Source organism: Scyliorhinus torazame, chromosome 1, assembly GCF_047496885.1.
Source record: "Scyliorhinus torazame isolate Kashiwa2021f chromosome 1, sScyTor2.1, whole genome shotgun sequence".
Taxonomy (NCBI): domain Eukaryota; kingdom Metazoa; phylum Chordata; class Chondrichthyes; order Carcharhiniformes; family Scyliorhinidae; genus Scyliorhinus; species Scyliorhinus torazame.
Genome location: NC_092707.1, coordinates 383,188,703 through 383,201,411, shown reverse-complemented (window position 1 = coordinate 383,201,411; position 12,709 = coordinate 383,188,703). Strand labels below are relative to the sequence as shown.

At 48.6% G+C, this 12,709-nt stretch overlaps 1 protein-coding gene across 2 annotated transcripts in view; it reads left to right on the top strand.

Annotated features, from left to right (window-relative positions):
* The window catches only part of LOC140427002 (lysosomal proton-coupled steroid conjugate and bile acid symporter SLC46A3), a 135,270-nt gene that overhangs the window by 54,585 nt on the left and 67,976 nt on the right, over nucleotides 1–12,709 (top strand). For both annotated transcript variants that reach the window (XM_072512374.1, XM_072512384.1), the window contains exon 4: nucleotides 11,363–11,501. In XM_072512374.1, the coding sequence (XP_072368475.1) occupies nucleotides 11,363–11,501 (139 nt within the window). The remainder of the gene's footprint in view (nucleotides 1–11,362; nucleotides 11,502–12,709) is intronic.

Below are 12,709 nucleotides of genomic sequence, written 5' to 3'. Positions count from 1 at the left end.
CTACCTTCTCCACCTGTGTTGCCCCTTTCAATGACCTGTGGACCTGTACTCTTAGATCTCTTTGACTTTCAATACTCTTGAGGGTTCTACCATTCACTGTATATTCCCTACCTGCATTAGACCTTCCAAAATGCATTACCTCACATTTGTCCGGATTAAACTCCATCTGCCATCTCTCCGCCCAAGTCTCCAGACAATCTAAATCCTGCTGTATCCTCAGACAGTCCTCATCGCTATCCGCAATTCCACCAACCTTTGTGTCATCTGCAAACTTACTAATCAGACCAGTTACATTTTCCTCCAAATCATTTATATATACTACAAAGAGCAAAGGTCCCAGCACTGATCCCTGTGGAACACCACTGGTCACAGCCCTTTTGCACAGAACTCTTGTTGTTCAGGGCCCCATGTTAAACTGCCACCTTCCGACGCCATCTTGGTTTTTGCTTGCCTTCCTTGCCGCTGTTCTAAAGGATCCACTGCAATCTGGCCACTTTCTCCTCCTTTTTCCATCCGTATCCAGGGGGGATTCCCTTCTGGTTTACCGCACAGTGTTTTTAGCCGTCAAAATTGCCGTTGGGGCTCCTATCAAGAGCCCAAAAGTCCGTTTCACCGGGAGCTGCCGAAACGTGCGACTCAGCTGGTCATCGCCGCACCCGGAAGCCGAGCTAGTCAATCTTTAATGGTAAGAGATGAGGAGTTATGTAGTTTGGGAAGGATGTTGCCAGAAAAGGTGGTAAAATGTGGAATTCAGGGTGAGAAGAGTAGCGTTCCATTATATAAGGTAATGTTGGAAAGTCCAGTGAAGAATGGTGAAGTTGTAGTAGGAATAACAGAGGAACTATCTTATCCAGGAATACAGTTTGTCTTGGGTAATGATATAGCTGGATCACAGGTGGGAGTGATGCCTATTGTGGTTGATAAGCCAGTGGAAAATCAGACAACTGAAGGGTTGAAGGACGAATATCCTGGGATTTTTCCGGATTGTGTAGTAACAAGGTCACAGGTTAAGACAAGAGGAGAAATCAAAGAGTGAAGATGAAGTTGAAGTGCAATTATCAGAAACTATTTTTGATCAGATGGTTGAAAAAGAACAAGTACAGGTAGAGGATGAGGCGGGTATATTTTGTTCAGGAAAATTGGCGGTTACAACAGAAAGATGTAGAAATAAAATGGATTTATCAGAAAGCATATACGGAAGAGGAATGCGAGTGTGTACCAGAGTGTTATTACTGTAAAAGTAATGTCTTGATGAGAAAATGGAGACCTTTACATATGCAGGCGGATGAAAAGTGGGCAGAAGTTCATCAAGTAGTATTTCCGGTAGGGTACAGAAAGGGGGAATTGCGAGTTGCACATGAGGTACCAGTGGGAGGTCATTTGGGAGTAAGGAAAACTCAAGCTAAAATCCAGAAACATTTTTATTGGCCTGGACTACATAAAGATGTAGTTAAATGTTGTCAATCATGTCACACATGTTAAGTGATGGGGAAACCTCAAGCAGTGATAAAACCAGCGCCCTTAATACCCATTCCAGCATTTGATGAACCTTTTACAAGGGGCCTAATTGATTGCGTAGGACCGCTTCCTAAAACAGAATGGGAATCAATATCTTTTGACGATAATGGATGTGTCTACTAGGTTTCCAGAGGCCATTCCAGTACGTAATATTACAGCTAAAAAGATTGTGGAGGAGTTACTTAAATTGTTTACTAGATATGGACTACCCACATAAATCCAATCGGATCAAGGATCACATTTTACCTCGAGGTTTTTCAAAGAAGTTATGGATAGCTTAGGAATAAAACAATTTAAATCAACTGCGTACCATCCAGAATCACAGGGAGCGTTAGAAAGGTAGCATCAGACATTAATCAGACATGAAAGACAATGTTGAGGGCTTATTGTCACGATTATCCAGAGGATTGGGATAAAGGAATTTCATTCGTACTGTTTGCAATTAAGGATGCACCTAATGAGTCACCCAATTTCAGTCCTTTTGAACTAATTTTTGGTCATGAGGTAAGAGGACTACTTAAATTGATTAAGGAAAAATTGGTGAATGAGAAATCGGAAATTAAGTTATTGGATTACGTGTCAAATTTTAGGGAACGATTAAATAGAGCAGGTGTATTGGCTAGACAACATTTAAAAGTTGCACAAAATGTGATGAAACGGGTAGCAGACAAGAAATCCAAAGTTCGTAATTTTGCCAGTGTAGATAAAGTTTTAGTGTTGTTACCAATTGTAGGTGAACCTTTAAAAGCTAGGTTTTGTGGACCTTATCAGATTGAAAGGAAATTAAGTGAGGTGAATTATGTGGTCAAAAACACCAGATAGAAGGAAGACTCACCGAGTGTGTCATGTGAATATGGTCAAAAGGTACTTTGAAAGGGAAGGAGAGAAAAAGGAGGAGGTTTTAATGATTCTAACTCAAAGTGACGAACCAAATCCAGATGACATACCTCAAATTAAATTGGAAAATGAGGATGTTCTTACAAATTGGGATAAATTGTTGAGTTACCTTCCAGAGGAAAAGCGGACTGATGAAAGAGTTATTGATATCACATGGGCAAGCCTGTAGAGATAAATTGGGAAGTACTAAAATGGCTGTACCTAATGTAGATGTGGGAAATACTGTTCCAATCAAGCAACATCCATACAGACTTAACCCTTTAAAATTGGCACAGGTTAACAAAGAGATTGAGATTATGCTTACAAATGGTATAATTGAAGTGGGTTGCAGCCATTGGAGCTCACCCATAGTGATGGTACCTAAACCAGACGGTACCCGACGGTTGTGTGTGGACTATAGAAAGGTTAATGCAGTTACAAGAATGGACTCTTATCCTATCCCATGTTTGGAGGATTGCATTGAGAAAGTGGAACAATCAGCTTTTATTTCCAAATTGGATTTGCTTAAAGGTTACTGGTAGGTACCTTTATCCAAAAGGGCGAAGGAGATTTCAACTTTTGTGACTCCAGATGGTATATACCAATTCAAAGTTATGTCGTTTGGCATGCAAAACACCAAAGCCCCATTTCAACGGTTAACGAACAAAGTCGTTTCAGGATTACCCAATTGTGCGGTATACATCGACGATCTGGTAATTTTCAGCCAGACATGGAAAGAACATTTAAAACATCTGATGGAGTTATTCGATCGACTTCAGGAGGCGGGTTTGGTGATAAACCTAGCCAAAAGTGAATTTGGAAAGGCCCAAGTCACTTTCCTTGGCTATACAACCGGACGGGGTCGAATGGTCCCACGGGATGTGAAAACAAAAAGATATTGGGGAGTTTCCGATACCCTCGACACGACGGGAAATAATGCGATTTCTTGGTATGAGTGTATTTTACCGGAAATTTGTACCGAATTTCAACAGTGTGGTCGCTCCACTGACGGACTTGCTCAAGAAGTGTAACAAATTCCAGTGGACAGGGGAGTGTCAACAGGCATTTGATGGCCTGAAGGCTGTGTTAACCACTGCTCCTGTGTTAGCCATCCCAAATTATACAAAACCATTCAAAGTGGCTGTTGACGAGAGTGATGTGGGCGTAGGTGCGGTGCTTCTACAAGACGACGACGAAGGGCTAGAGCGGCCTGTTGGTTATTTTTCAAAAAAATTGAATTCTCACCAGACAAAGTATTCCACAATTGAGAAGGAGACTTTGTGTTTGGTGCTGGCTTTGCAACATTTTCACATTTATGGGACCAGCAATCCGTATGACACCATTATATATACTGATCATAATCCGTTGACGTTTTGGAGCGATTCCGGAATAACAATGCGAGGCTGTTTCGCTGGAGTTTATTGGTACAGCCATTTCATTTAAAAATAGTACATGTGGCGGGACGAGAAAACGTGGCAGCCGATGCTTTGTCACGAATGTGATGAACGGAAGCAGATTTAGTTGGAGGATGAAGAACGAAAAAAAAATGGACTATATTATTGTACCTGTTTGCCCGTGTTGTCTTTTTTTAAATTTGTTTTTATTCAAAATTTTACAAACCACTACAGAAAGAAAGCAACAAAAACATAATAATAATAAAGAAGAGCGAAAAGCGAATTAACAACTTAACAAAACAAGGTGGGGTATCTGCCCTTTACCAGTGAAATTTATCCCCCCCCCCCCTCTGGGTTGCTGCTGCTGCTGACCTCCACTGAACCTTCTGCGAGAAAGTCAAGGAACGGTTGCCACTGCCTGGACACCCCCTGCAAAGACCCTCTTAAGGCAAACTTTATTCTTTCCAAACTTAGAAACCCAACCATGTCACTGACCCAAGTCTCCACACTTGGGGGTTTCGCGTCCCTCCACATTAACAAGAGCCGCCTCCGGGCTACCAAGGAGGCACAGGCCAAGACTCCGGCCTCCTTCGACTCCTGCACTCCCGGATCTTCTGACATCCCAAATATCACTCCCCAGCTCGGCTTTACTCGAGTGTCCAAGACCTTGGACATAGCCTTTGCAAAGCCTCTCCAAAATTCTGTAAGTGTCGGGCATGCCCACAACATATGGACATGGTTTGCTGGGCTCCCTGAACACCTCACACACCTGTCCTCCACCCCAAAGAACTTGCGCATTCTTGCCACTGTCATATGCACCCGGTGCACCACCTTATACTGAATCAGGCTAAGCCTGGCACAAGGTGAGGAGGAATTGACCCTGCCCAGGGCGTCTGCCCACAGGCCCTCACCCAGCTCCTCCTCCCACTTGCCCTTCTCCTCTTCCACCGAGGCCTCCTCCGCCTCCTGCAGCTCCTGGTATACGTCCAATACCTTTCCGTCCACTACCCACACGCCCGAGACCACCCTGTCCTGTATCCTCCAGGCCGGTAGCTGCGGAAATTCTCCCACCTGCTTCCTCACGAAAGTCTGGACCTGCAGGTACCTAAAGGTATTCCCTGGGGGCAACCCAAATTTCTTTTCCACCGCCCTCAGGCTAGCAAAAGTCCCGTCAATAAACAGGTCCCCCATCCTTTTAATACCCACTGTGTGCCAGCTTAGGAACCCACCGCCTATTCTACCTGGAACAAACCTGTGATTGTTTCGTATCGGGGTCCAGACTGAGGCCCCTACCTCCCGGCTGTGCCGTCTCCACTGACCCCAGATCCTCAATGTCGCCATCACCACCGGGCTCGTGGTGTAACATGTTGGCGGGAGCGGCAGCGGTGCCGTTATCGGTGCCCCCAGGCTAGTATCCCTGCAAGACGCCGCCTCCAACTGTTTCCACGCCGCACCCCCTCCCTCTACTACCCATTTCCGAATCAGGGATGTATTCACTGCCCAATAATAGCTGCAGAAGTTCGGCAGCACCAGCCCACCCCCACCCCGACTGCGCTCTAAGAACAGTCTCTTAACACGCGGGGTCTTGTTTGCCCACACAAATCCCGTGATAATCCTGTTTACCCGCTTGACGAAGGACTTGGGGATGAGGATGGGAAGGCACTGGAAGACGAACAAGAACCTGGGGAGGACCGTCATCTTCACGGACTACACCCTGCCCGCCAGGGAAAGCGGCAGCATGTCCCACCTCTTAAAGTCCTCCTCCATCTGATCCACCAGCCGCGCTAGATTGAGCTTGTGCAGGGCAACCCAACTCTTAGCCACCGGTATGCCCAAATAGCGAAAGCTCCTCTCCACCATCTTAAGTGGTAGCTCTCCCAGTCTCTTTTCCCAGCCCCTCGCATGTATCACACAATGCTTGCTTTTCCCGACATTCAACATATACCCCGAAAAGTCCCCGAAATCTTTAAGGATCTGCATGACCTCCCCCATCCCCACCACCGGATCCGAAATGTACAGGAGCAGGTCATCCGCAGACAGTGAAACCTGATGCTCCCCCCCCCCCCACCCCTCGAACTAGCCCCCTCCAGTTTCTAGACTCCCTCAATGCCATGGCCAGCGGGTTGATTGCCAGGGCAAACATCAGGGGGGACAGGGGGCACCCCTGCCTCGTCCCTCGATGAAACCTAAAGTATTCCGACCGCAGCCGGTTTGTCGACACACTCGCTACAGGGGCCTGAGACAACAATTTAACCCACCCTGTAAATTCCTCTCCAAACCCAAATCTGCCTAACACTTCTCACAGGTACTCCCACTCCACCCGATCGAAGGCTTTCTCCGCGTCCTTTGCCGCACCAGTTCTGCATTCCCCCCCTTCTGAGGGCATCATGATCACATTCAGGAGCCTCCGCACTTTCGTGTTCAACTGCCTGCCCTTCACAAACCCCGTCTGATCCTCATTGATCACTCCCGGGACACAGTCCTCAATTCCGGTGGCCAGGATCTTGGACAACAGTTTGGCATCTACATTAAGGAGCAAAATCGGCCTGTAGGAGCCACATTGCAACGGGTCCTTATCTCGCTTAAGGATGAGCGAGATGCCTGCGATATCGACGGGGGAAGGATTCCCTTTTCCTTAGCCTCGTTGAAGGTTCTGAACAATAACGGGCCCAACAGCTCTGAGAATTTCCTGTAAAATTCTACAGGATATCCGTCCGGTCCCGGGGCCTTGCCCGACTGCATACCCTCCAAACCTTTAACCAATTCCTCCATCTCAGTCGGGGCCCCCAATCCCTCTACCCGCCCCTCCTCCACCTTGGTGAACCTCAGTTGGTCCAAGAATCACTTCTCCCCCCCCCCCCCCCCCCCGGGGCTCTGACTCATACAATTTGCCATAAAAGTCCTTGACGAGCTCAGCACCGTGTTACCCCCCCCCTTATCCCTAATTCCCCTAATCTCCCTGGCCACCTCTCTTGCACAGTTGGCGCGCCAGCACCCTGCTTGCCTTCTCCCCATACTAGTACACCGCTCCTTGTACCTTCCTCAACTGAGCCTCCGCCTTCCCCATGGTAAGCAGGTCAAACTCCGCCTGCAGACTCCGCCGCTCTTTTAACAACCCCTCCTCGGGGGATTCCGCATACCTCCTGTCCACCCTTAGTATCTCCCCCACCAACCTCTCCCTCCCCATCCTGTCCCTCTTCTCCCTGTGGGCCCTGACTGAAATTAGCTCCCCCCTGATAACTGCCTTTAGCGCCTCCCAGACCACACTCACTGAAACCTCCCCAGTATCGTTGGTCGCCACATAGCTTTGGATACACCTCCAAATCCGCCCACAGACCTCCTCATCCGCCAATAGTCCTACGTCCAGCCTCCACAGAGGGCGTTGGCCTCTCTCCTCCCCCAGCCCCAACTCCACCCAGTGCGGGGCATGGTTTGTGATCACAATGGCTGCGTACGCTACCCCCTCCGTTCTTGGGATTAGCGCCCTACTTACCATGAAAAATGCGATCTGCGAGTACCCCCCCCCCCCCCCCCCCCCCCCCCCCCCCCAAATACCAGACTGCTTGACTCCAAATCCGGAATCTTACTCGACATCCGCTTCATGAACCCTGCATCGTCCCAGTTCAGAGCTTACACATTCACTAACACCACCCGGGCCCCCTGCAACTTGCCACTCACCATAATATATCTACCCCCTTTATCCGCCACAATACCCCCTGCCTCAAATGTCACCCGCTTGCTGACCAAGATTGCCACCCCCCCCCCTGGTCTTCGCATCCAGCCCTGAGTGGAAGACCTGCCCCACCCATCCCTTCCTCAGCCTGGTTTGATCTTCGACCTTCAGATGTGTCTCTTGTAGCATGGCTATGTCTGCCTTTAACCCCCTTAAGTGCGAACACACATGAGCCCTCTTGACCGTCCCATTCAGGCCCCTCACGTTCCACGTGATCAGCCTGGTCGGCGGGGGTTAACTACCCCCCCCCGCCCCCGGGCCGACTAGCCATCTCCTTTTTTAGGCCAGGCCAGCCACGTGCCCGCGCCTCCCGCACATTCCAGCTCCCCAGCTGGAGGCTCCCCGTCCCGACTCTCCCCTTTACTCCGAAAATTGATTCCCCTCCAGTCAGCAAAGCAGCATCCCAGCCCCCCCTCAACCCCCACCACCCTAGTCAAGCATTCGCTTAACCCCCCTTTCCCCCCCCCCCCATTGCACTCCCGCAAGTCAGCTGACCCATGCTGACCCCGGCCGCTCCCGCCTCTACCTCCAATCCCCCTGTTGGCTCCCTCTATGGGTCTCCAGCCTCTTCCCCCCCCCCCCCCCCCAAGCTATGTGAGGTGAAGAGAGTCCCCGTCCCCCCCCCAACCCCCTACATTCTGTGAGTACAGAGAAAAAACGCAACTCTCTCAAACAAACAAACTTTGGGTGCTAACCCCAACTTTGAGCGTATAAACTTCTCTTACTGTCTGGCCCAACCCCATCACCTGTGACGCAGCTCTTCCCCGACTGCGACCCAGCCCAGAACCTCGAGGGCCCAGGGCAAAGGGGGCAACAAAAACAAACGAGAACACAGGGGAAAAACCCAACATAACACCGCCCCCACCAGCATGCCCCAACAACATACTGCAGTCCATTAGTTAGAGTCCAGCTTCTCGTTCTTTATAAAAGTCCACGCCTCATCCGGCGTCTCAAAATTGTGGTGCCGGTCCTGATATGTAACCCACAGCCTCGCCGGTTGTAACAGCCTGAACTTCACCCCTTTGCTGTGGAGGGCCGCCTTGTCCCGGTTGAATCCCGCAAACCTCTTGGCCAGCTCTGCACCCCAGTCCTGGGAAATACGGATCTCGCAGTTCTCCCACCTGCTATTTCGCTCCTTCTTCGCCCATCGCAGGACACACTCCTTATCGGTGAAGTGGTGGAATCTTACCACCATAGCTCTCGGCGGTTCGTTCACCCTAGGCCTCCTTGCCAGGACTCTGTGAGCCCCATCCAGCTCCAGGGGTCACGGGAAAGCCCCTGCGCCCATCAGCGTTCCCAGCATCGTAGTCACATACCCACCAGCATCCGACCCCTCCACGCCTTCAGGGAGACCCAGAATCCGCAGGTTCTGCCTTCTTGACCTGTTTTCAAGGTCTTCCAGCCTCTCCTGCCATTTTATGTGCTGCGCCTCCACTCTAACTGCCAGGCCCAAAATCTCATCCTCGTTATCAGAGGCCTTCTGCTGCACCTCCTTGATCGCCGTCCCCTGCATCTTCTGGGTCTCCACCAACCTTTCAATAGAAGCCTTCATGGGGCTAACATCTCTGCCTTTAACTCGGCGAAGCAGCTTCTGAGAAACTCCTGCTGCTCCCATGACCACTGGGCTCACGCTGCCTGATCCCTGCTGGCCGCCATCTTGTTTTATCGCGCCCTCCAAAGCCCCATTCCTGGTCCACTACATACAGTGCTGGGTGACCCTCACTGTTTCCTTCCCACACCTGGAATCGTCGTCCAAGTGCCGCTGGAGCTCCGTAAAAGGGCCCAAAAGTCCGTTCTCAGCGGGAGCTGCCGACCGTGCGACCTACCTAGGCATAGCCGCAACCGGAAGTCGTGTGCATTTCTTAAAGGATCGTGAAAAGGTGAAAAATGAAACCACCTTGAAGTTGATGGTTTATTTTTTTTCTTGGGGAGGTGTCATGAGAATGTCACTTTAAGAAATGTTTGGCTGCTCATGTTACTGCAGTGATGTCAGAGTGTGGGTGGAGCTGAGCTCTACCTCTGCTTTTTAGTTTCACTTTGAGAAAAGGTTGGGTGTGTCTTTTTTTGGTTTCGTTTTTCAGTGTTGGAGCTGAAGCCAGACAAAGCAGGTGTACTGTTGTTCTCTCTGCCATGAAAAGACGATCTCTTGATCATTTGGTGAATTCAGAATTATAAATGTTCTCAGTAGTGAATTTAAACCTGATGTTAAAAGGTGTTACTTTTGTCTTCTGGATGTTGTTTGGGAAGTTATTAAGGATTACTTAGTGTTGTATTCTTTGGGGGTTGTATTTGAATTGATGGTTGCTAAGATGTTCACTATGTTTTAAAACGGTTAACTTGAGTTCGTAGAATAAACATTGTTTTGCTTTAAAAAATACTTTTCCATTTCTACTGTACCACACCTGTAGAGTGGGCCGTGTGCTCCCCATACCACAACCTATTAAAAGTTGTGGGTCAGGTGAACTCCATGATACACTTTGGGGTTCTCTAAACGCTGGCCCATAACATAATGAACATAACTGCCACCAATAAACCACACACAGTCAGAAATTTGCTTACTAATCCCCCTTTAACTGAGCAGAACCCGCCGCCAAATCTCCCCATGTCCTCCCAACACCAGAACCTCACCCTACTGAAGACAGTCCATGTCAGCCCTTTCCTGACATCTCTGGTGATGGCTAACCTGGTCTTCTCCCAATGGATTACCATCAACGCCCCACACCACCCGCTTACCCCTCCTAATCGGCATAAACCCAGTGCTTTGTTTAAAAACAAAGAGTTTTCTTTTAAAACTCCTCCCGTCTCCAGTTGTGAGAAAGTATTTTTTGGAATGCAGGTGCTGGTGTAGGGTTAACGTGTCAGCCAATTTGCAAGGTCCCATAAGGAACAGCGAGATAATAACCATGTTTTAGTGATGTTGGCTAAGGGGTGAAAATTGCCCAGGACGCCACCAACAACTCTGCTCTTCATTGAAATAGTGCCATGGAATCACCTCATTTGGCCCTGAGAAGTCGGAAAAAGTCTCCGTTTAATGCTGCATTTCTAACAAGGCAGCACCTCTGATGGTGCGTCATCCCTTCAGCACTGCACTGGGCTGACCCCCTAGGTTTTAGGGCTCGAGTCTGTAGTACGGGGGTCTTGCCCACAGCCTTCTAATTCAGTAAAGTGTGTTAACAACCGAGCAGCAACTTTATTGCTCGTGATAAAGCAGTAGCTAACTTGAACAGAGCCAGGGTCCCGCAAACATAATGGCGTGAATGTTACGGCCCCATGTTGTGCCTATTTTTGGCAGTGGGGTAAATTATGATGGGTGAGAATGTTCATTTTCTTTTCCATTTCAGCACAGCTCCTGAGGTCTGCCTGCGATGGATACTGGGGGAATGGCAGTGGAGGTGCCATGTGGGCCACAGGTGCCATGGGTTAGGGGTTGGCATGGGGGTGAATGGGGGGGGGGGGGAACATGTGTTAGCACGGAGGGCCCATGCGGATATGACAGGACATGGGAGTGGATGAGGGGGAACATGTGTTGGCACAGAGGGCCCGTGCTTATATGACAGGCCATGGGTGTGGGGGGGGGAGTGGGGGGGCTGAGTTGTCATGGAGGAGTGGGGGTACTGAGGGATGAGGGCTATAGGGTTCAACAGCTGCTACAACAACTGGGATGAAGCCCCAGAGAAATTACAAAACCTCTGGAAGAACTATATTTAACTCCTTCATGTGGACACATCCAAATTATTTGAATCTTGGGTTTAAATGTTGTTTTGATCATTTGACATTTTTTTCAAGAGAATATTGAAGTTCCAAAATCTCAGCATTTCTCAATAACTTAATCTCTCCACAGGGAGCTACATTGATTGGCCTCTTTCCATTTATGTTGCATTGCACCAAGGAAATGACATTGGCCAAAGTGGGTGTGTTGATGAGACTGGCGTCTCTCGTCTTGGTGACCTTCTCCACACAAACCTGGATGGTGTTTCTAAGTAAGTAAACATTCCACGATCATATCAACACTTCAACATCTTTGTGTCAAATTCCTCCACCCTGATATTGTAGCCAAGCCTTATACATGCTTCCATTCCTCCTGCTAAAGTAACAAGCAAAGGGATTGAAGCCCCTTTGTGGGACATTTCGGATCAAACATACTCCTTGGATGATCACCCTCATTTAAATTGCGGAAAGACCTGCCCTGCAGTCTCTTGAATGGGTCTGAATAATTTATCCAACTCTCCCTGAAGGAAAGGAGCCACCAGGGAATATCGCCGCCCTCCTGATTGAGAGCCTTTTTAACAAGTTTCAGTTAGATTATAACAGCCCGGATATTATAAGTGTGTTGGAATCTCTCCTCAACAATGTACCTCTCCACTGAGTGCACAAAATGGTTCTTGTTTGGATACAAAAGACTATGTGAGACAGTGGATGGGATATTTCCGACCATTCCCTCCGGTTGGATCTTCCGTCGGAGAGTGCAAACAACGGGGAACCCTGTTGACAGCGGCAAGATACCAAAGAGCACTTTAGCACGGCCAATACACATAACCTGCACATCTTTGGGCTGTGGGGGGAAACCGGAGCACCCGGAGGAAACCCACGCAGACACTGGAAGAGGGTGTAAACGCCACACAGTCACCCAAGGCCAGAATCGGGTCCCTGACACTGTGAGACTGCAGTACTAACCACTGTCCCACCGTGTCTCCCCTGCTGTGTTATTCCAATATTTATGCCATAAAAGAGCTGAACCAGCAGGAAGCATGTTCAGCACACATGCTGGATAACATCCTTTGTTTTAGTCAACATCTTTCATTACAGTCAGCATCCTTCAAAACAAAAACCCGATACTGAGAGGTGCAGATGGTGGTCACTTCCTTGCTGCATTTAATTTCCCTGATCCAGTTGACAAGTTATTTAGGGTCGTCTTTAAGGTTGGGTTGTGGTTTCTTACAATTTAGTGTCTTGCTATGGTAATATAGAAGACAGTTTCTGTTTTTCCCAGGACACCATATCCTATGCCACAGGATGTTAGTGTCCTTGAGCATACAGTTATACCCATGCATGTTTATAAATCTATAAACCTTTGACCAGCGGATGAATTCTGCTTTCAATTTTTAATCTTTACTTCGCAGGAGAATAGCTCTTATAGATCTTGTAACACCTTATTTATAGCTGGATTCTCTTATAACTTCATACTTTT